We start from the raw sequence: 24703 nt of genomic DNA on the forward strand, positions 1-24703 counted from the left end.
CAATCTAAACATCCTTCAATAGAGAAGTACCTCAATAAATTATATGAGATCCATCATATAGAATATTCTGTCCTCACAACATCCCAATGAATTAGCTTTACATATAAACAGATATAAAAAAGCTGCCCGTGTTATAGCAAGATAAGCAAACTACAAAAAAGTGTGTAGCAATATCAATTTCAGAAAATATATTCATTTTTCACTTACACAAAAGGCCTGAGAATATACACTGAATTGTTAAAAGTGGCTCTTGTGTGTACCTCTGTGTTTTCATAAATAGGGAATTTTATCTTTTTGTTTTATATTATCTGTATGGCTTGAAATCTTTGAATCACATGGAAAAGTTTGGGGGGGATAAATTATCTTACAAACATAAGCTATCACATTATTTAAGCATTCCAACTTTTTGCATAAAGAAAGCTGCTCAACTAATAAAGTTTGCAAATTATAGATAATCCATATTTCTTGATTTTTTAAATGTTGACCATTGCTGTTTAATACTTTTATGAGAACATGCTTAAAAGTAAATGTCTTGCCAGTTTATTTTTAAAAGCTTACAGTTCTTCAGAAATTCCTTCCAAGTCTATAACTGTGTGACAGTGTAACTTGCTGGCAGGTAGTATGTGTCCTGAATAATCAATTTCTGCTTGGTATGCTTTTATGTTTGATCTCTTAACTGTTGCGTAATGACATTAGAAAACTGAACTGACCCAACTATGCCAAACTTTGATATTTCAGCTAAAATAATTTTACAACATCTCATTAAGCAAGAAGCAAGTAATAGAAACTGTCAATCATTTTTAGTAACATTAGATTGACCCCTTTCCCCTAAATAGCAGGACTGAGAGTAATTCACATACAAAAGGAGAATTCATAGCATTACAACAGATGTGGAGATTCTAAAGTCTTTCCCATTAAAAAGAAAAGATCCAGGACGCACTAAACCATCTAAATGCTGGAGGACATACACAACATTCAAATAAACAGAAATTTGGAGCTCATTCCTAATAATTCCATCAGTTTACAACCTGAAATGAAGTGAGCAACTAAAGGCTTTGTCTGCTAAAATGTGTGCCCCATTAAATGCCGCAGTTTCTCCAGCTTTGCTCAGATAAAGCAGTAGCATCGTGAAGGGGTGAGCTGGCCTCTCCCTCGGCTCCAGAGGCCTGGTCTTCCTATGTGTTATGGTAGGGCAAGGGCCAGGCTCAGGCCTGCAGAATCTGAGCCCAGTAGTCAGGTCTTGTTGGCCAAAGTGAGTTAAGTTGAATGTGCCCTCACTACTTGCCTATCAGCCCACTCTCCTGCTTTCTTATTTTCATCTTGCCCATGCAGTGCCATGCAATGCTGCTGTGGGCTCTGGATTTCTCATCTACCCCAGGGGCCTATGGGTACAGGAAGTTGTACCTGACTTCCTGAATCACCCTCCCACTGATTCTTGGTAATTCCATTCTCCTGCCTCCCCTTCAACTCTCTTTGGGGAGAGGGTTTTTTTTTTAATACCATGAAGTTTTGAATTCCTGATTAACTCTCTAAGACAAGAAAAGGGCAGGGACATTTGTCAACCACCTAGCGTCAGCTCTGCTCAATCTCTGTTATCCTTGCTACTGAGGTCACGAGTCTTACTTCCATCATCCAGATGGAAACAGCAAGGCTCTGAGAGCTGTTCCCATTCGGATGTACAGCGCTGTTGACTCTCAGGATCTTATTTATTATCACGGGACAGAACTTGAAACTGCTTACAGAGCAGGACTAACTCCAGCCAGGGAAATTTTTACTACGAACAACACAAAGCTAATAAAAAATGGCACTGTTTGCTGGTGCATTTGAAGACAATTACACTTCAAATAGTCCCTGGAAGAACATTTTCCATCCTAGGAGACAGGATGTTTAGGAAGATGTGATCCCATAAAAGTATGAAAGAAAGGAGAGGAACACATAAAGATTTATTTATTTTTTTGCTATTAAAAAGTAATACGCAAACCACTCACTGGGAAACTAGGCTCTGGCCCACTTTGGTGGCGCCTGGATTTGCCAGAGAAAATATGACAGTTTTCTGCTTTAACTGGGTTTGTATCGGAGACCTACCTGCCATCCCTTCTTTCTCTGGCCAGTAAAACCCAGCCCAGTTACTTCTGGCTGCATGTGTACGGGTGGGGAAGGCAGAGCTGCAGAATATGGAGGCCCTGGGTCTGGAGTTATCTTCTGGGCTGATCCTGACACTTGAAAGTTGCAAAATTAATGGTCTTTCAACTACCGCAGACGTTGCCTACACAAGGTCAATGGTGCGGCAGAGAAACTCAGGTTCTGGAACTCCCCGTAGGTATCACCTCTTGGTAGACTAACATGCTTAGAGCTGGAGGCCTGGGTTAGGGTGCCAACCCCACTTCTTTTTTGCTGTGTGACCATGGCAAGTTTTATAACCTCTCTGAGCCTGCTTTCCTTTTCTATGCAATGAGGTTGCGAACAGCTTCTACGCCACATGACTGTTAAGGATTTTGCAGATGCAAAGCATTAAGAGAACTGCATGACGCACAGGTAAGTTCCTGTTCCATAAATAATTAAAAAATAAAATTGAAAATTGCCGTTCATCAAGTGACTTTTAAGAAACAGCCTCCTGATATTATCTCTCTAACTGATTTGTATATGCTTATGTTAGGCAGAGAGATAGACAGCAGCAGGGCTGGAGACAGGAGCTGGGACTACTTAAAAAGCAAAGAAAATATGATTTTTTCCCCCTTTTTCCTTTGCTTTCTTAAACATTAGCTATAGATAAAAAGTCCACATAAACTTACAACTTTAGCTCAAGAGAACATAACATTCTGAGGGTGCTGATGAGGTTCAGAACCCAGACAAAGCCCAGACCATGGGTGAAGGGTTGGAAAAATCTTCAAGGTCATAACAAACTGAATGGAAACTGTCCACCCTGTGAGTACAGGGACCTACTTCTCTGTGAAGGAGGTCAACACAGCCCTTGCTTCTTGTAAGCAAACAAGATAGAGGAAGGAAAGGCTATTTCTTAGAAGACCTAATTAGCCATATAAATGTAATCTGAGACCTCATTTGATGCAACTACAACTTTGGTGCTTGCCTACCTTCATGCTTGAAGGTGTATTCTCTCTCTCTCTCTCTGAAAATCTATCACTTTGCAATAAACTCTACCTATACTCTATATGATGCCCTGAGTGTCTTGTCTGAATTCTTTCACCAAAGACATGCAGAATCAAGGTACGCTGCTGGTTCCTTGCTGTTGTGAAGTCATGGTGGTATTAGAATCTGGCTTCCTGGTAACACTTGCATGAATCAAAGCTGGGTAAAAAAATTAATTTTTGCATGGGAAGGAATGCAAATAGACTGAAAACCCAGAAGAAAATGTCAACAAAGACTCTCGTTGCAGGAAAATGGATCAAAAACAGCCTTCCAATGTTGATGACATTGCTCTAAATGATTGCGGAGGGATTCGAAGATATACGTACTACTAATGAAGGACCCGTTGCCCTGAGCAGATGAAGCAGAAAGAAACAAAGAATATTTACTTCAGACCTTCAGAATGGAAGGTCCAGACAGAATCTTCAATTACTTGTGCCCTGCTTGAGACCCCAGTGCCTGTAGACCTCCAGACTCTGCAAAGAGCCCCTCCCAGCTCAGAGCAACAACTGAGGCTGTTACCCATTTCATGCTACTCCTGTGAGGAGCAAAGGCTGGTTTCAATGTGTAGGTATTAAACACTTCATTGCAAGAAGGACTTTTCCCCTAACTTTCTCACGTTGGGGGCAGTCCATGTGGTACGTGGGCACACCCAGTGACACTCTCCACATGTCTAGAACTACGTGTCTCTGGACGTCACTGGGTTCATCTCACCGCCCAGGAAAGAACACACCACCTGGCAGCAACAGATGGTTTCCCTTTGGAAACCGACCAAGCTTACCTAAATAGTTGTTACTCTTGTGCATCTCGGTGATGTTGATTTTTGTGGCTCCTTGGGGGATTTCCACAACGCGGTGGTAGCCCAGGCTGGTGAGGGCATGTTTAAACACGCCCGATACCACCTGACAGCCTGTGTTGTCGCCTCCACACACCCCACACTTGTCCACGACTTTGTCGGAGCCCAGGTAGTCATCACAGCCAATGCTCTGCAAAGAGGCAGAAAAGGGAAGATTCTTATAGCATGAATCAGGGCATCCTGGGGCAAGGAGGGAGAGGGGTGGTGGGATAAACTGGTGGGGCGCAAACTGCCCTCCTCCTGCCCCTGCTCCTGTAAAAGCAAGTCCATGCTGGGCTTCACTCTACAGTACGCACAGAGCACCTACTCTGGGCAAAAACTATGCTTCCTAGTTGCTCATGTTCATTTCACAGGTAGGGTGGGGGCTACAGACAGTGAAAAAGACAAATAAATAGAGTGGTGCATTTTGTGATGGTTAGGTGGTCAGGAAGGAGAAAAATACCACAGATTAAAACAATGAAAGAAGAGGTATGGGCTGGGTTTATTTATGCAGGTTGGATAGTAAAGTTGTTCTGCAAACCCCCACGGAACTAAGGGAGTGTCAAGGATGCTCCAGGCTGGAAATTTCACAGGAAGAATCTCTTTGGAACCATGCTAAGTACCACACCCCAAACTGAAGACTGGCTTCCAAGTCTTCTGTTCCCAATTACAGATGCTATAAACACCTAGCAAAGTAACCCCCCAATCATGTTCCCTGGCCCAGTTTCTTAGGAAATCAAATAACCTTGTCTGAGATCAGAATCTCTCCTGCTAACTGTGGCTCTGGAGAGGCAACCAGCAGGAACTGTGCCCGATTATCCCAAGGCACTTTTCCTGAAGCAGACGGCCAGCAACAGCAACAAACAGGATGATAAGCTTCAAACTAATGGCGTACTCTTTGTGCAGTCTTGTTTAAGGGAACTTTCCAGAATCTCCCCCTAAAAGCTTCTTTCCATGACTTATTTTGATCTTTTTGCTTTATCTGCACTACCCCCTTCACGGTCCTGTGGGGGGAGATTTATTCTGCGCTAAAAAAAAACCCAAACAAACTTTGCAACAGAATGGAAAGCACTTCATGAAATCTTTTTCCACTTCTGGAGCTGATGCCGTAGGGCTCATGATAATGTCTCCTGAATTCAAAATCAGGACTGCGGGTCTGAGCACAGAATTCTGTCACATGTCCCTGGGCAGATGAAAGTAAGTACAGTATAGTGTGGATGATGAAATATTGGGATTATGGGATTATGCCCTGGGTTATGGGGATACAGAAAGTGCTTGAAGTCAGAATGGTATTCTAAAACCTGAGACATATGTTTGCTGACTCACAAGCTGGAATTCTAAAAGCAATCAGACCACCTCTCAGGGGCAAAGTGGTCAGCAAACTTTTCAAGGACTACTTTTGATTTTGTAAAGCAACCTTAGGTCTGTTCACATGGGCGTTGCAGGTCAAATCCCATAAACTGGGTCAGAGCAAAAGGTGTTGGTTGGGCCCCTCTGACTTCATGTGTGATTGATCTCTCTCTGCAGGTGCTGTACCTCTGCATTATTGCTTCCATACTCCCAGGTGCACATTAGTCCATCCATAATGGGGTTCTCTTCACAAATAACTTCTCTGTAAAACATTACTTCTGACAAAAACAGAACATCATCTCAATATGTTCATTCACATTCAATTAGCTTTTCAAAATGCCATGTTTGCTATGTATTTCTCCGCCCTCAAATATTTCTTCCCCCTGCCCCATGCACATTTTTTGAAGAAATGTCTTCTGTGCATGGTTTCCATACCCCCACTGCCTTGGGTTCTATTTTCCTTTGAGAAAAGGAAATGCCACCACCACAATGGAACCCCTGCTGCCAAAGCAGGATCCTACCTGATTCAGGGAGATGACAGTGACTATGGCTGGTGGGGCAGATGCACGCAGACGCTAATGAATACTCCCTGCCTTCTCCAGCAATATCTCACCCTCCTCCCTCCCCTCTTTCAAGCTCCTGCTAACCCAGGACTCCACCTGTCCCCGGCGGGGCTCACTGTCCTGGGGTAAAGGTGACATGTACACAAAGGCATGGAAGTAGGAAAGAACAAAGCATGTCCACGGAATGATAAGGCTGAAGGGTACAGTTGCTGACAGGGATGAAGTAAGGCAGCACATTCAACCAAATTTGTCAAGATTCTTGTTTGCCAGGGTGAAGAATCAGAATTTTTATCCTATGAAATCTACAACCTCTAGGTATCTGAAGAAAAAGGGGGCCATGCTCAGACCTGTTTCTGGATGACAACTCTGGCTGTGGTGTGGAGTGGGTCCTATCCAGATGGTGCAGGACAGCTAGTGAGTCTCTCTTTTATAAACAGTGCGGAGAGGACAGTTCAACAATGAGCAAAAGCCACCGAAGATGAGTAGATGTCACATCTGTCCTCAGCCCCAGCTCAGTCAGAATGGGGTTAGAAGGACATTATTCAAATGTGGATCACTTTAGACAACCAAAGATACAGATTAAAAAATTATCTGATCTTGTGAATCAGACGTTATGTGAAAATAGTCTGCGTACTTTGGTAGATTCCCACAAAGCACGGCGTTGTGACTCTGGGTGAATCTAGACACACAAAAAGGAGGGCTTTTGCAGCTTTCCTGGTCTATATCCACGTGACCTACAGAGGCGATGTCCTGGATCCTCAGAGTCCATCCTGAGCACTTCCCACAGTTTGCTCCTCAAGGGAAAAGTTAGAAGAAGGGCTGTGTGAACCTTCCTTGCAGGGGGAAAAGAAACTACCAAAAACACCTTTGCACGTCCTGTGGCTAACCAAATCTCTGAGAGACAGAGTTGCTATGAATTTACAAAATATCCCACACCTACTTCACAAGCAGGAAGGGCAGAATGAGGACAGGGAAAGCAATATGTATTTAGGACCTTTAATTTAGTTCTGGGGCCATATGCACATGTGACAACTGTCCTTTCTCCTGCAAAGTGCTGCTGTAAGGATCAGACAATATAATGAAAGATAATATAGACTGGCAGAGGGCTAGGACCTGCATAACAAGAAGGATCAGCCAAGACAAGATCTAAACATGTACGCATGAGCTTGATCACTGATGTTGAGTGACTGTAACAGCCCACCTGGGAATCCCAAGATAAATCAGACACAGCTCCGGTCTTTGGGAATTTGAGTCTAAAAGAGGAGATAAAACACATCTAGGAATAATTATAAGCTATTAAGCAATGAGGAATTTCTGCATTCTCCGTGTCATGCTGGCATGGGATCAACTCTGTTAGAAAGTTGATAATTGATAATTCAATTCACAAAGTCTAGCAGACACTGTACTATCCTAGCCTGCACTAGAGGAATGGAGATTCCCATAGGGGTTCAAGAAATACCCGGGACAGATGCAAAATGAAAAGGCCTTTGTGACTGATGGGTTGGGAGAGGAGGAAGCAGGCTTGAATCTTCTTCCCTCTCTCTCCCATTGGTCTCTACTTCATCTTGTCTAATGCTTGCACAATCTTTACTATATTCTAGGCTCTCTGCACATCTACTTTTCCTATTTACTCTTAAGCCATTAGTGAGGTTACTGAAACTGTAGGGAACTAAGACATCAGGGGGAGCTTGCATTTGAAATTTTGGTCCAAAGCCAAAGCTCATACCTTTAACCATTATATAAAGACTGGAGATCACTGGAGGTCAAAGGCTTGATCTTTATTAAAAGAGAGGATGGTAGCAGTGACCTAGGTTCAGAAGACAAGGTTGAAACACTATTACCATGGAGTTCTGGGAAGTGCCTGGACCAGAAGCAACTCCTGAATTCTCTTCTAGTATAGTGAAAGACCAACCATGCTATGAACTTTCCCACACTGGCTGTTTGAACGTTATACTTCATATACGGTGAGTAGATATTCTTGCTCCTTTTCCTGTTGCATTTTTTTTTAATATAACTTTTGAAAATAGTACAGGGACTTCTAGTGACCTCCCACCCAGTTTTCCCTAATGAAAATACCTTACTACCCACAGTACACTGCCCAAACCATGCAGGCCACTGACATCAGTACTGTACCATTAACTCAAGAATAGGCTTTATTTGGATTTTGCCACTTTTCACGTGCACTGCTTTAGATGGATAGTTCTATGAAATAACATATGCATGGATTATGTACTGTGTTATTTTCTTAAGCCAGCTGGCATTCTCCTCCAGAACACCACTGTGTAATTGGTAAGTGCATCTGATGTCATTTAGAAGGAAAAACAGGAATGACGGCAAGTGCCAGGAAGCCTGGAGTGTGTTTGTGGCTTAGTCAGTGCCTGACTTTTCTCTACTGATATGGAAAACAGTTCCAGCACCCTCTAGGTCTTCACAGCACAGTGTCCAGAAAAGAACTGGACCTGGATTCTGGTTTGTGTATCAGAAGGTCAACCAGTTGGCTTCTGATGGGGATGACTTAATAGCGGTGGTCTATTTTCCAAACTCTTGCAGAGCTGCCACCGAGGTGTCATCAGGGGATTTTAAGGAGGGCACTAGAGGCTGTCATCGCCAGATTCTTTTGCTGGCTTGGTCACTTATGTGTGCGGTACCTTTCAACAAGACAACAAGCTGTTCTGAGCCTCCGTCTTTAAAACTCTGTGGCTGGGGTGGGTGCAGTATTTACCTCTTCCAACAGCTGGGACGCTCAAATGAGGCAAACATTGAAGATACTTAGCAGAACGCTGTAACAGGGTGGCTTCTTGGAAAGTGCTGGATTGTATTAACATTGTCTTCCTTGATTTGATCCTGTTTGGAATCCTACCTTCTTCTAAGTAAATACCATCATCATGTAACCACCTGGAATTCCTCTATTTCTATTGCATTTGCTTTTATCTCTCAGTCAGAAATAGTCTCTGTTTCATTTGGACAAAGGTAGAAAGGCCTGGAAAGTCATAAGAAGGCCATGGTTGCCCATGAGGGGAAGACTCTTTACCTGGCTCCGACACTCTCACTGCTGAAATGGCCCCTAGTGAAAAAAGCAGAAAGTACACCTGCTCCCTGGTCTACCTCTATTTTACAATTATTGTTTACCATGAACTGCAGTCCAAAAGGGGTATTTTTTTCCTTTTGCTGTTACAAAGGTGACTGGATGAGTATCAGACATTCTTAGTATTTTTTCAGGTTTTTTTTTTGCAATATGTTGTAGGAAAATTTTGCACATTGCAAGCCATCATAGAAGAAATTGCCCAAGAATTACCCCCAATTATTTGCCAAAATTAACCTAAATGAAATTTCCTGAGGGAAATGAGCAATCTGGATGACATATTTGGTGGTGAATTTCACAGGAGGAGGCCTCAGTCCATCGTGGCAGGGAGGCTGGTGCCAGGCTCTGAGAGAGTGGAGGTTCCGATTCCCTAATGGGAAGCAGATGTTTCTCAGTGTTCTCTGTAAACACATGAGACCGGGTAACCTCAGCTGGTTGGCTGGATGACCCTGACAGGTAATACAACCTGCCTTAATAACCACGCCATTACAACAGTGTGGGAGAATATGAAAATGATTCGTAGCTTATACCAATTTACTTATATTTATGGGGAGCTAATTTGTGGAAATACATATGGTGGCCAAAACTTTTATTCATGACATTTTGTTGAAAGAAATCCTTTGCATATGATAAATATCTCTCTTGTGTTACTGTTAGGAATGTAGATCAATACCGCCTTCCTGGAGAGCAATTTAGCAATATATACTGCTGGATGCAGAAAATTCTTCTTCTAGGAATTGATGCTAAGGAAATGAGGCGAACAATTTTTTAGTACAAAAGAGTGCGTCATAGTATTATTAATAATAAAATACTGGAAACATCCTAAATGTACACACGGGGAAACAGTTAAACAATATACAGAACCTCCTTGGGAAATACTGGATTCATCTTTTTTTTTCACTCATTATTCTCATTAAAACTGTCTAGCATTTGTGCTTGTCTGACTGACCCTCAGTATTGAGCAAATGTTACTTGAGCCAACCCCAAGTACGTGTCAACATAGTGTTAGGAGGGGCGGACAGGAAGGAAAAACAAACATGTTTCCTCCTTAGTCTAAATCAGGGGTCAGCAAGCTACACCTTTTAGGCCAAATCTGTCCCAGCATCTGTTTTTGTAAATAAAGATTTATTGGAACACAAACACTCCTATCTGTTTAGTTATTGTCTATGGCTTTTTTAGGGCTACAGTGGCATGGCTGGGTATGGTAACATGAACAGCGTGGTCTACCAAGTCTGAACCATTTATGAAAAGATCCACCAACCTTTACAGAAAAGAGCCACCAACCCCTGGTCTTCCTTGAGAGACACAGATACAATCACATCACATCAACACAGCTTGCAAATGAGAGGGAGATGAGCAGAGTCAAAGAGTAGCCAAGATGGAGGCTCAGATAGATGCTCCCCCACTTACCCTCTTTGCCCTTGCACTGTGTCACCCATGCCTACTTTTTTTTTTTTTTTTTTTTTTTTTTTTTTTTTTTGTTTTTCTCCGGTACCAGGAACCGAACTCATGACCTTGCGCTTGCCAGGCAGGCGCTTTGCCGCTGAGCTAAATCCCCGGGCCCCCATGCCTACTTTTATTTGTTCTAATCGGACTCAACTGTAAAAATGGGATGCAAGGAATCATCACCTTCCATCATAGCAGTCTTCCATTTTTTTTTGAAGTAGGAAAAACATAAATTTTCAAACAAAACTTCACACAGAAAATGCAGAATCTTGCCATCTAAAATAAGACAAGCAGGACTGCTGTGTTTGAAAAGGGGCTGCCAGGGTTTGAAAGCCCAGATTCTCATCTTTCCTGAGCGCTCCTCTTCCTCCTGGCGAGGCTTCCCTACTCCAGCCCCACTGACATTTGGCCCTGAAGGCTCTTTTTCAGGGACTGCCTGAAGCATTGTAGGATGTCTGACAGCACTCTTGGCTCCCACCCATCACACATCAGAAGCATTCTTCCTCCTCAGGATGATAAACAAAACTGTCCCAGACATTGTCAAAAGGCCCCTTTGGAGCAAAACTACCTCCAGTGAGAACCTCTGCTCTAGTTCATTCCCCAGCTTATGGGACAGACACCATGATGTGTTCCCCAGAAAGCCTTAAAACAATGGCCCTTTCACAGATGGGCCAAAATGGTCTTGGTGGAGGTCAGACAGGCTACTGGGTAAAAACTACATAATTATCCAATGTTAAAAAAAAGAAGAGTTTTTTTACTTTAAATTTGTCAAATTTTTAAGACTAATTCTTTGCCATCAAGCTTACCAGTATCTCATAGTTCCCTAAGACTGTCTTTTGGCTTAACCTTAGCCAAAGTAGGATCATGCACTGGGGAAAGCACGGTTATTGGTACACAGTAGGTGCTACATAAGGGTTTGTTGACCGAAAGAGAAACTGCTGGGGAAATCAAGGGATCAGAGTCACAGGACCAATTTTCTCTTTGACGTGAATCATCCTCTAAGGGCCCCTCTGGTGCCAAATTGTTTGTTGAAAAAAAGAAAAATATAAAACCCTGATGTGAAGAATCCTGCCATGTACAAAGTCAAGGAGATTTTCTTTTGCAGACAGAATTCAACTGGAACAAAGAATCAAGGGGGGAAAATTGACAATGTCATTTATGTTGTGGGGAAAAAATGGTCCATGGGATAAAAGGTATTTTGGCTTCCTAAATGAGGGCAATTATGAAACTAGCGATCTGCTTTTAATCAAGTGTATGGCTGTCACATTTCAGTACCTCATCCTATCTCATTAGAGAATAGCACCTTACCAAGGGACTCAGCTGGAAGAAAATCTTGGCTCTCTGGCAGAACCAAATTGGGTAGGAGTCAACTCCAGGAAGTTTACAAATGTAAAGAAAGTGCTCCAGACAGGCAAGCATCTCATCTCTGTAAGAGAATTACAACCCCTCTTCCCACTAGGGTGGTCCTTCCCTGGAGGGGAGGGTATCCCAAACTGTAAAGTTCTACTGCTTTGCTTTCATAATCCTCTTTCCTAAATGACTGATTTGGGGAGGGAGAAAAGGGAAGGGACAGTTGTGACAATGACACTTATTCTATGCACATTTTTGTGTGGAAATATAGACCTCCCTGGATTTCTACTTTACCTTTACGATCTAAGGCTGTATGGGGAAATATATTTAAAGAGACCATAAAATATCTGGCCAGATCATATTGCAAGTTTTTAGGGTCCTGGGAAGAGCCAGTAGCAGGAAAAACCCATGTGGGACAGTTCGGTGAGAGGTGGGTTTGGGCTGCCAGGGGATCAGGACTAGAAAATTTCTTGCTGAAAGGAGAAGAGGAACACTGTCCATACTCCAGAAGGTCTGCTGAGCACTGACAGCATGAACCCACAGGTGTGGATTGCTCAACCAGAGGCCCTTGGGAGACTGGTGAATCCTGAGACCACAGGACAATGACAGACGCGTGGGCATCTCTGTCATTTCTGTAGCACACGGGTTACTTCTACACAGGTCTGTTTGCAATTTCCTCCACAAGATGGCACCTATAAGCCTTCACTGAAAGATAATCACCTAGACAAGTAGTTTAGTGTCAGGAAACAGTGGCTAAACATCTAAAGGGACAATGGTCAGGAAACACAAAAGGCCCCAGGGACTCCGGGATTTTGGTTGAGTCCACACTCACTGTGCTCTTATGTTTAAGTTTCTACCATGTTCTTAAGCTATGATTCATTTCTTAAAACGTTTTTGTGGAATGTTAAAAAATGTGCGTGGAATGTTCAGGCGAATGCTTAGAAATCTGTGTATATGAGTTACAACACTGGGGGCTGTATGGGCTGCTTAGATGTCACTGGCTGATCTCTGGGGACAGCCGAGAGGACTGGCTGAGTGTGTGGGAGGAGAGGATAAAGAAAAATCAAAGCGCAGGGTTTTCAATTCCCAAACTCTTAAGGGAATGGCATCCTGAAATGCTGTGTTCAGAAATGCATTAGGATGGGTACAAAGTGACGGCGGCCCGGACCACAGAACAAGGGGAAGACCGCAGTGTGAGGACACTGCATTTTAACCCAAGGAGACACACAGGAATTACGCCAGAGGAAGGACTAACAGGACCGAGGAGGGACAGGCTGCTGTGGGATAAGACATGAGGAAGATGAGTCCATGGCCTGGGACCTGGGAGTTGGTGTTCTTCAGGTGGACGCTCCACTTGGAGTTGGAATCATCTTCGAGTCACCGCCTTTCATTTGTTCAATGATTTTGGGTGCACTAATCGCTCCCTCTCTCTCTCCCTCTTTCATCAGAACTGTCTCCTAAAACTGGCTCAGAATTTTCATTTCAGCAGTATCCTCAGGCACTGCAGTTCCTGTGCAGAGCCACGTTTGAGAAGTGCTGACTAAGATCCAGCGGTTGGCAAGCTTCTTTTGTACAGAGCTAGGTAAGAACGGTTTCAGACTCTGCAGTCATACGGTCTCTGCGGCCATCACTCAGCTGAGCTACTGTGGCATGAAAGCGGCCATGGACTGCCGATGCCTGTGGCACTTTCAATAAAACTTTATTTACAAAAACAGGCAATGGCTAGATTTGGCTCCCTGCTGGATTTGTGAGACTTAGGCAAATCTACAGCTTTCTACAGCTCGCTGACTCCTGCCCTGGGTGGTTCAGAGATGTTTAGTCATGCTCTTCATTTACCCACTTCCACCTACCTCATCAATTTGCTTTCTCCCCTCTGCATGCCAGAATTCTTGCAGTGGGCAATTCCTTTTCTAACTTATTCCTAACTTATTGCCCTGCGGAAATAGCTAAAAAGTCGGTGGGACATTGCAGAACTCTCTGAACCAAAAGAGATGGGTCTTACTACTACTGGCTATGCCATGATCTCCCTGTATGGTTTTGGGCAAGTTGCTCACAGGCTCCAACAGTGTGTCTCCTGGTGTTAAAATGCTGTTTCTCCTACCCCTCTGCTTACTGTACAGAGGTCTGGGAGGATGAAGGGAATTTTTAAAGGAGATGGTAAATCACAAACTACCCTCCCAATCTGAGCTGCTATGACTCATCTTGGTCAGTCCAGACCGAGCACCCATTATACTCTAAGATGGCTCAGACATTATAGCCCTTGCCTTACTTAGTTCCCACAGCAATTCTCTTTGGTAGGAACTCAGGTCCCAGAGAGAGAAGCAGCTTTCCCAAGTGATACTAAGTAGCAGAGCTGGCATCTGCCCCTGGCCCTGTCCGCCACTCCTCATGCACTAACACCCATCACTATATACACATTTTCAGGTCACTGAGCAGGTTACGAGGGAGATTTTGCGCTTTTCCATGGGTTTTCCTGATAGCCAATTTGAAAAGGATTCTTTCTCTTTCTCAGATGCATCCTGGAAGACCAAAGCTCCTGCAATCTGGGATCATTTGACCTTTCAGGTCACCTCTTGTTTACTGTGTGTTCTTTCTTCTTTTCTCAAGTTGTACCCTGGCTCCTAAATGACAACCAACTCTCCATCCAGTCAAAACAAAGACAACGCGAACGGTCACCCTTTGGGTTTCCAATGGAACTTAAAAAAAAATGTCTTTGGAAAGTTTTGCCCTGTGAGATTTTTAATGGGGGCAAAGGTGAGAGAAGACATGTTCATAAACACAGTCTCGGGGAGAGCAGGGAAGGCTCCAGGGCCCCATCCCCTTGTCTCTTGGCTTCATAGATGAAGAACCCAAGGCTCAGGAAGCAAAGTGAGCTTTCCAAGCTGGTGAGAGAGGGCTTCCTGTCTAGAGACGCCTTCTCAGGACCCTGTGCTGGCCTCCTGTTCCATCGCAGGAGGATTTTACTGTTTTCTCATATTCAACAATCCATCTCTTTCCCTTTTTTCTTCCTTAGGTCCCTGTAACCAGCAGAACAATAGCAACTCCTGTTAGAGAGCAAAGTGCCATTGTGAATATATTTGGATAGACTGCCTGGGGTGGACCATGGGAGTCTGAGGTCCACAGGGCGGCAGAAACCAAGGTTACAAGAGATAATGACAAAACTGAGTAGGTCTACATGGAACTGTTTGATTTTGCTTCTGGGGCTGAAAAAAGAGCAAAGGGACAGAGACAGGAAGCAGGTGGGAGACGGGTGGGAGACAGGTGGGAGACAGGAGATCATGGCAGGCCTGAGAGGCTGTGAGGACTGCTAAGACTGACCTTGAATCTGAAGTTGACTTGCTGTGGCTTAAGCCTCTTTCTGTTCTCAGCCCTCCCAAATCTTCACTGGAATGCTACATCTAGGTTTACACCTAGTTTCCCGTCTTTAGGTCTCCTGGTTTAGATTCCTTTCACCTCCTCTCCATTCCCATCATATGAAAGAAAAATTTCTCTTCTGTGGCCTCATATGTTCAAAAGCTTTCCTTTGGATACACTGTCCCACTGCTGGTGCACCTACACTTCCAGGTGACCTTGTTCTCTGGGCCCTAGTTTCCCTACCTGTAAAATGAGGGTGATACAGGGTAATCTACAATCTCTTGTGAGGCTCAAATGAAACATGCTGACAGTGCCTAGTTCAGAACTGGTACACAGTAGGGGCTGGAAAAATGTTGGTCCACCTGTCATTCCCCTTGGGGCTGCCTCTGCCTCCTTCCACAGACCCTGGCCATCTGGCCATGGGATCCTTTCTCTCACACAAGGTGCATACACTTGTGTACCAATAGAGAAGCCTGGACTGTTTTCCCTGTCCGCTTCAATCCCACTTCTATTTACACACGATTCTCAAGTGGTGCTGGAAGCCGGAGGTGTAGCTGGGAAATCACGGCAATGTATTTATGTTTTAATGATGTTCTGGGATGATGGCGATCAAGACTTCCAGAGATTTCTCATAATTTACCTTTCTCTCACTCTTTTCTTTAAAAAAAAAATGTGTTTGCCTTTGTTAGCATGTCCTGGTTTGCCTTGGAGGCAAGCTGTGGAAAGCCTCAAGAATGGATCAAGGGTTCTGTTCATTTTAGGAATGGCAAGGGAGGCTGTTGGAGGGAACCCATAGCCCATACAGGTTGGACCACAGCCATAGATGAATTATAAGTGGAAAATAGATGCAAGCAGGGATTTGAGCATCTCCTGATGATACAAGCAGTAGGAAGCCCTTGGAATAAATGTGACAGCTCTTGGCCAGAGCTCCCACCATGTACTCACATACGTTATCTTGTTTAATTCTCTTGAAACCTTGGGAGGCAGGAATTACTATCCCTATGTCACGGGGGCCCAGCAGAGGTACTATGTCAAAGTTCCCACAGAAGGGGTGATGTGAGTTTGAAGGAAGGGCCTTGTGACTCCAAAGCCCAGGCTCCTTCTCTTGTGCAGGTTGCACAGTCCCTTGGAACAACAGAAACTCTTGTTTACCTGGAAGAATAGGGCCTGGTAGCCAGCTGACCAAGGCACACATACACTTGCTTATATTTCTTGGGCTGCTCTCTGGCTTTCCCCAGAGCCCTTTCTCATGCACCTCAGTCCCCATCTAAAGATGAACTGAAGTGTTTCAGCCTCTCCTATAGCAGCTTCTCTTTATTTCCAGCTCCTAGAAGCTCTATGCATCACACACCCAAGCGAAGGGACATTTATACCACAACCCTTCCTCTCATAATGAATTCCTAGGTCCCAAACTACTTGCTAAAGTAGTAGATCTTCTCATTTGTCTCCCTGGGAATAGACACTATTGACTCTAGGGAAAACGTCAGGTTCCTTGGGAGATGTTATTATCCAACCCAAGAGCTTGCTCCCCGGGGCTATCATCATTAAGACATTAAATAAAAGATAATTCCTTATTACTTTCTCATCAACCATAGATGCAGCCTATATGCATATTTGTTTTATTGAGGAATAAAGACATTGCATTTCATGCATTCTCAGAAGGAAGAAATTTGGCTGAAATACTTGGGCTCTTTCACGCATCTTTTGAACAATGGCAAAGAACAGGGTTATCTGTCAAACTCAATGTGTTCCATACTAATAACTCAGGTGGCAGCCAGATGAATAACACTCACGCGGGCGGACTATTTCCTTTCTTTTGCAACTTTAACCCAAAAGGTACGGCTCTGGCAGATCTGATGCCTACACATGGCTTCCAAGTGACCATGCTAATGATATACACTTGTGTACATAAATATTTAGGACATGCAAACCAGTTGGATAAACACTGATCCTTCACCTTCTTCTGTGGAACCTTGAAATTCTTAATTTTTACCATTCCCCTCTTTAAGATCCCGATCATATTTATGAGCTTTTAAATCATGCCCCCAGATGTGAAAGCATAAGAAAGGCTAAATGTTATGGTTTCAGGTAATCTATCCTGCATGTGTCTGTGAAATTTATCTTCCCAAGATGCTGCTGTCATCATGTCATGCCTCTGGCTCAAAAGGCTTCCTGGTGTCAGCTGTCACTTAAACGGGCTTATTATTTCCTCCCAGGCTTCATGCACCTATTTGGGTGCCCGATTCCAGGTGGAAAGGTACCTGGGCCTGCAGCAGCTTTAAGAGCAAGGTTACCCCTGGTTATGGATACTTGAGGGAGTGCAGAAGTTTTGAAAATGATCTGGTGTCCTTACACCCTGACAGCAAAAATACCACATCAGAGTGACAATATATATTAATTAGCAACAAAAATGATTGATTGCATATTCTAAATGTATGGAGGGGGGCTGGGGATTTAGCTCAGCGGCATAGCACCTGTCTGGCAAGCACGAGGTCGTGAGTTAGATTCCCGGTACTGGAAAAAAAAACAAACAAACAAACAAATAAATGCATTGAGGTGATTTTATGATGATAACTGGTGCTTTATGTGTATTAAAAGCATCTGATATATGGAAGGAACTCCATGCGTAGCATGCTTTATTTAAAGTCAAGCAAAAGAACACAGAGAGCAAATTCAAAGAAATGCAAACAAATGCTATCCATTCCTAGTTTAAACAATAGCTGCCTTGGAATGTTGTTTAATGACAGAATGGGTTATGTCTACTTTAAAGAATGTGGAATGGCAGCAAATATGTAAGTGAGGAGAAAAGCATCTCTCCAGCAGAGTAAAACAAACCCTGGTCAAAGAAGAGCTAGAGCCAGCCACAGACTCACTTTGAACAATTGATGGGCTTGAGTCACTCTGGGCCTCGTAAACAAGCTTTTACTCATTGCTCGGAAGCCACCAGAGGTATTCATGACCACCAAGAAAAGCCACAGAAAGAAAGAAAGGTAAGAAACTGGCATTTGTTGACAATCTAAGGTGAACATATTTACTAGAGGAAGAAAGACAGTGGTTAAGTAACGTGTCTGTGGTCACAAAGCTAAGCACTAGGATCTGAACGCTAAACTCAAAGCAGAGTCCTAAGCTCAAGTCAAAGATTAAAAGGGTGACCGAGACAGGGAAGACGGTGAAATGCAGATACAGACAAGCAAAGAGGCGCATTGAGAGAATGTGGACGGGAGTCATCTCAACACCAGGGTGACCTTCCCCTTTATACTCAGGGGAAGCCCAGTTTCCTCAAGGTCCCTTGTGCTGCCTGCAGCCCTGGCACTAGCGCTTCTCTCAGCCATGTCCTCCTCTTGCAGTAAGCGGGTATGATGACGGTCTGTCTCCACATTGCAAAACCATGGGAATAAGATTTTAAATTCCTTTGGACAGCTTGTATTTCATCTGGTGGCTCATTCTGCTGAAGGCCTCCAGAATATCCTTTGATTATTAGAATGGCAGCAGGGGTTTGCAGCCAGGATTTCCCTAGGACCATCTTCCTTTGGGTTGATTTCAGTCAGCCTAACAACTCTGGAGCTCCCCCTTATAAAGTCGAGGGTTACCCTCTTTGAGGGCGTCTTGTGGACATAAGGAAGGCTGCAAAGATGTCCTTGTATCATTTAAATCTGCTCAATTTATATTTCTAAGTAATGATACGAGAATAGCTTATGCCCTTTAAGATGAACTCCAAAGATCTTGGGCAGGAGAGAGCTAGACACCTATAGTTTAAATATGAGCTGCTGTAGAATACTGACTTTGAATTGTCAGTTCCTTTGGGGGGTTCTGTGAGTTACCAAGGCATCACCCTTGGTAACTCGCAGAACTGAGGAATGACCTGGACTGCTACAGAAAGTTATTGGAAGTGACCACTTGAACACTGGAAAGTCCTTGCCTCAAAGAAAATGGTAATGGTGACACTAATACAAATCTTTTTAAGTGGCAACTTAGCAAAATGACTTGTCTCCTTTGGTTAGCTGGAAAACCACATCATCAGCATAGATGAGGATGCTTATCCTCCTCTTTGCTCTTGTTCAGGCATCAATAAATTGAACCAGATTTAAAAATATTTTTTGATATAAGCTAAGATGTCAGGAAAAGAGGATACAAACAAGGGTAGCACTGGGCATTGACGTAGCTGGCCATGAAGACTGATTTCGGATTTCTTTGTAAATTTTGAACTTACAGGTACCAGGGTGTGTTACTAGATATAAACACCACTAAAATGAAGAGGAGCAAAAATATAATGAAAATGAAACAAAGGACACCTATCCTTTTTGGAAAATGTAACTGAGAAATTTCATTTTGTAACAGATCTCAGTCATGGAGAGAAGGAAAATTATATTTGTAATACAGAATGAACAAAAGGCTTATTACAGTAAAGCCAGGCTTGTTGGCAAGTAGTCCTACTACACACAGAATGTTAGAATTCCAAGATCTCAGAGTAGAAGAGAACACAGAAGTCATCTGGTCTACCAAGGTCAGTTAGATCTGAGTGTCAGCGTGGTCCTGCTGTTCCCTGGTGACATCTTGGGGAGGTCACTGGAGCCAATTTAACTTATAAGATATGTCTGCTAAGTGACAGAGATCCATGGTCTTCAAACTACTGTGGATTCTTCCATAATGATTTCACGATCTTTAAAACATATTCTTAAAATATGAAGAACTATGACAAATCTCCTGAAGTATATAACACAGTGGAGAACATTGCATTAACTAATTTTGATACAGGACAAACTGTTCCTATTTATACTTAATTAAGAGACTATCTCAATGTACATTGTGTATCAAGAACTCTTCAAAAGTTGCAAACTGAAACAAACCCAGAAATAAACTGAATGCCAAATTATTGAACACATAGATCTTCTATTTCGCAAAGTAGCTACACACTCCCTAATTGGTTGTAGAGTAGTTCAATGTTAATGTTTTAATTAAAAATTAATTCACACTAATAAAACAAGTAGTGTTTAAAAATTTGTTTTATGTATTGAGATGATTGCTACTGCTCCCTTTGGAAAAAAGTGCACCCCAGCTAAAATGTAGGAATGCTAGGATTGGGTGATTTTCCACGTATATATAGCCCTTTTAAAGATGCTTTATGACATAAATTAACTTACTGAGTCCTCCCAGCGCCTCAAGAGGTAGGTGAAATGTCACCTACTGTTATCCATTCTAGAGATGAGGAAACTAAGGCACAGGGAGGTTGAGCAAATTACCCAAGATCAGCAAGGGGTTGAACAGGAACGAAACCTAGGCAATCCTGTTCCAGGATCTGGGCTCTTCATGTCAACATTCTGTCCATCTTCAGAGGGCCTCCCGAGTGCCTGCCGTCCCTCACTTCCCAAGTCATTCCTGTTTTTTGCAAGACCTCATTGCTGTGGTTCTGTTGGACCTTCTCCAGTGCCAGGGAGCTACCTATTTGCTGGGGAAACAAATTTATCTCTGAAAGGCTGACTTGCAGCGAAGTCCACCTTTCCGGTCTCTGGAAGCTGTTCTCCATGTACTGTCCTCCCTGCTTCCTGTTCTGCCCACTGGGGACTTTTGGACAGTGCTCTGTGTCATGTCCCTTAATATATTTCATTTAGTTTTGATGCATTCGTCTGAGACAGGTCTTATTTTAAATAAGAAAAAACAATGCACCTAAATTAACAGACATGTTTTTCTGGCTTGCCTCTTGCTAAATATGTTATCTAGAGTCTATTCCGACCATCTTTTAATGTAAGCATCCAGGTATTGATAGTGAATCAGGAATACCCCAAGCTATAAAATAAAGATCCATAATTTTTCTTGGTTAATGATTTCATTCAATAGCAAGTTGTTTAAACTAGTGAAAACATAACATCTGCCTCATTACATCTAAGTCTCAAGCAAAGAACATGCAAAATTTGACTCTGTATTCTGTTCACGATCAGCACACATTCAGTGATAATGATTCTTGAATTAATTACAGTTCTCATGGCTACAACTAGATTTCCATTCCAATTCGCAGAATGCCTCATGGGCCTAAGTCCTTGTGGAGCGGAATTTTGTGGTTTGGTACATACTGGTTCTGCATTGCAAATGGGGCATTTAAATCAAAGAATGACACTCAATTAACTTATGTGAATGTCATTTCCAAGTTAGATCTGGCTTGTTGAAACTCCCCTCAGGGCTCATGCAAACCACTAGGATTTGCTTTAAAACTGTAGTTTACAAAACTGATGAAAATATGAATCTTTTTTTTCTTGGGGAAGGGGATGGTAGAATGAACTTCTGCTGGCTAAGACTGATGGTCTTCTTCATCTGGCTCCTCTACTGCTGGGTACATAAGGGATCACAACTCTTCACCCCTATGAAATTCTATGTGGCCACATAACTGGTTCTGGCAAATAGGATATGACTGGGAGTGGCCTATGTCACATCCATGTTAAAGCGTTTAATTGCTAGTGCTCAACTTACCAAGCTTTCCCTGTGTTAGAGCAAATTTTGAGTGAGATGGCAGCTTTTTATGATGGTGGAATGGTCTCCAATAGCCTACATCCCTGACAGGCTACGATGAGTAGGGCCCCTAATTGCTCTTTATGGACCAGTGTGAGAAAGACATCTTTGTGTTAAGTCACCAATATTTTGTCACTGTTGTCATTCAAGCATAATGTAAACTATTCTGGTTATACAACACTTCTGGTTAAGTTCTTGAGCTTAGAGTCAAAACTTGTTGCAGAATTTATGTGAAGTAACAGAGAGTAGACCATACTAATTTATAGTACCTGGTGAACCCCAGCTATACCCTGAAGTTGTTCTTTCAAATGCCCAAATAAATGTTCTATTGTACGGATATGTAGTCAGTTCGAATGACTGAGATTATGACAATGGTTTGAATTGTGTAGTTGAAACTACTTAAAAAGGTTCTCTTTATTTTATAGAAAAGATAAACTGTTCCCAGATAGAGTGGTACTTGCCAATCCCATACGCAGTTCATGACTTTCTGTATAGCTTTACAGTTTTACCTCTTTCAGGGGTTCAGAATTTACCCATCTCTTGCCGGGCTAAGAGTGCTAGGCTGAAAATCCCTTCAAAGACCTTGCCTTGCATCTTTGTTATCACAACATCTATGCATCACGCACGTCAGAGCGAAGCATAGAGCTTGTGAGTCTTCAAGTAACTTTCAACCTCAGAGAATCCTGCATTCCCTTGTCTGCCCTGCTGACCACTGTCTCAGCACTGTACTGGAAGACAGTAACTATGCCCTGGAGGACATGTGGCTATTATACATGAGATCACTGGCAGTCCCAAGCTCAGTGTAGCGCTAAGGTGGATGCTGCCTCCACTTGTAAAATACACACAACACAAAGCTTACTATCTTAGCCAATTGTAATGTTATTAAATGCATTGGTATTAGATGTACTCATAATGTTGTACAAACGTCACCACCATCCATCTCTATAACATTTTTCTGTCTTGTAAATCTCAAATTCTGTACCCAGTAAACGATAACGATACATCCCCTACCCTCCACTCCCAGAGCCCTAGCAAACTGCAGTGTGGCCTGCACTTCTACCCTTTCACAGCCACATAACTTCAGCAACCATCCACTTTCACATGATCATTGTCTGCTTAGCTTTCTGGTAGACCGCCATCCTCAGCAGCTTACTGACTTCTTTGCTGCCTTGAGTGGGGTCCTCTCAGATCTTGCCCCCACCTCCAAGTTCTCGTCTCTCTTTTCTTACCACAACACCATGCCCTTGGCCTCCTCCTGCTCCTTCCTTCCCTTCCCTGTGCTTGTCCCTAACTGATAGCATCCCTCGTTGACCATTTCCTCTGTATACACAGCATAAGAGGGTTTTTGAAAGCCAAATTTAAAAAATTTTTGTTTCCATTTTCATTTAAAACTTTATAGGCGTAGTGAAAGTAAATGAAAAAAAATAAGAGATCTGTAAACAATGGTAAAAAAAAATGACTTGGATTTGAAAATAGCAGGGATCCTCAACTCCCTTCTGTCTCGCAAAGGTGTGTGTCCTCACCCTCAATCCCTACCTGCTTATTCTGCTGCGATCAGTGTTGCTACTTCCTGTCACTTGAACTCCTAACCCAAACGCTCCTTTATCTGAAGGAGTCCTTCAGGTGCCCTGGCTTCTGCAGCTACACTCCACGGATTATATTTGGAAAGTGTTCTACTAATTATTGTATTTTTCCTTTTTTCACCGTCCTCTAGGAAATGCAGAAAATTTACGAAGTCAGGAATGCCCACCTGTGTCTGTAAGACAGAACATTGAAATCTAGAAAGCAATTTTGAGGGGGAGCACAGCTGAGGTTCAGGAAGCTGCCTGCAGGTAAGAAATCCCCGAGCAACAGGGAGGATGGGGCAGGTTGATAAGGGAGGTCAGGGCTCGGCTTCCGAGGACCACTGGGGTCAGGGGAGTAGAAGACAGAGCCGTAGGCATTGCTAGGAAGAGCTGAACAAAAAAAAATATTTCTCGGTGCTGGTTCCTGTGACAAAAGGCCTAGAGGAAGCCAAGAAGGCAGGGAACATGTGGCCGATAAAGGTGGGAGCTTCAGTCTAGCGATGGGAAAAAGAACAAATTGGAATGAAATGAAATAGTGGGCATGGGGAGGCTGCAGAATACTCTGAAGCCAACGCTGTCGCACACTTCTGGATTTCATTTATTCTCATGTCACTTAAACTTTCCATGAGCCCGTGAGGCAGCTGGCATTTTTTATTTCACTGCAGTTAAAGGACCAAGGATCAGAAAAGTTATGCAGTTTGTGGTACACGATAAAACCCTGGTCTGTCTCCCAAGCCCCCTTGCTTCCACTGTGCCAGGATAAGGTAGGGTGACAAGCGGGGATAGCACTGCCCACGGGCCTCATTGAGATCCTAATCTTGACCCTACCATCTACCAGCTCTGTGACCTTGGGCAGACTGTCCAAGCTGGCTCAGCCTCAGTTTCCTTGTCTGTAAAATGGGTATATGATACCACTTATCTTGTAGGTTTTTAGGAGTCAAGTGAAAAAAATCCATAAAAATACATTCATTTAAAGTGCCATACTGTGAGCACCTCATCCACATTAAGCCCATTAGTGTTACGATTGGGGTTAGTTTTAGGATCAGCTCCAGTCCCATGCTAGCTCCAAATGGTGTGGGTGGGAAAGAACTAGTACTACCTTTCTCGGATAACTGGTGATCTTCCATGTTTTTGATTCACTATTAATTAAAGCATCTTATAACTAGATAGTGTTTTCCAATCAATTCTCAAAGCATTTCCTTTAGAGAAAGGAAGAACACTCAATTCTTTCACCTTCTAGCAGAGCACAGTTGTAAATTGGTCTGCTTTTTTTTCTTTCATAGAAAACCAAGCTGTTATCTTCAGACGATCTTCTCACATGATTATTTTTCCCAGATAGCTTTTCATTTTCCAAGGGGCTGGTGGAAGAAAGAAAGCTGGTGTGTGTGTGCGCGTGTGTGTGTGTGTGTGTGTGTGTGTGTGTATGTGTGTTCCCACCCAATAAATCTCTTCCTTGGCAGAGAATGCTGATGGTTTCTATGAAAGGGACTTTTTGTCTCTTTTTGTGTAAGAA

The 24703-nt window shown here is 43.1% G+C and overlaps 1 protein-coding gene across 1 annotated transcript in view; it reads right to left on the reverse strand.

Moving 5' to 3' along the window:
• Positions 1–24703, reverse strand: part of Thsd4 (thrombospondin, type I, domain containing 4) — a gene marked incomplete in the record, with an annotated part of 530583 nt that overhangs the window by 85828 nt on the left and 420052 nt on the right. Inside the window, 1 exon segment of the mRNA XM_013518949.1 lies at positions 3926–4130. Within this exon segment, the coding sequence (XP_013374403.1) occupies positions 3926–4130 (205 nt within the window).

The sequence above is a fragment of the Chinchilla lanigera genome, unplaced genomic scaffold (assembly GCF_000276665.1).
Source record: "Chinchilla lanigera isolate Chin_1 unplaced genomic scaffold, ChiLan1.0 scaffold00049, whole genome shotgun sequence".
Lineage (NCBI taxonomy): Eukaryota > Metazoa > Chordata > Mammalia > Rodentia > Chinchillidae > Chinchilla > Chinchilla lanigera.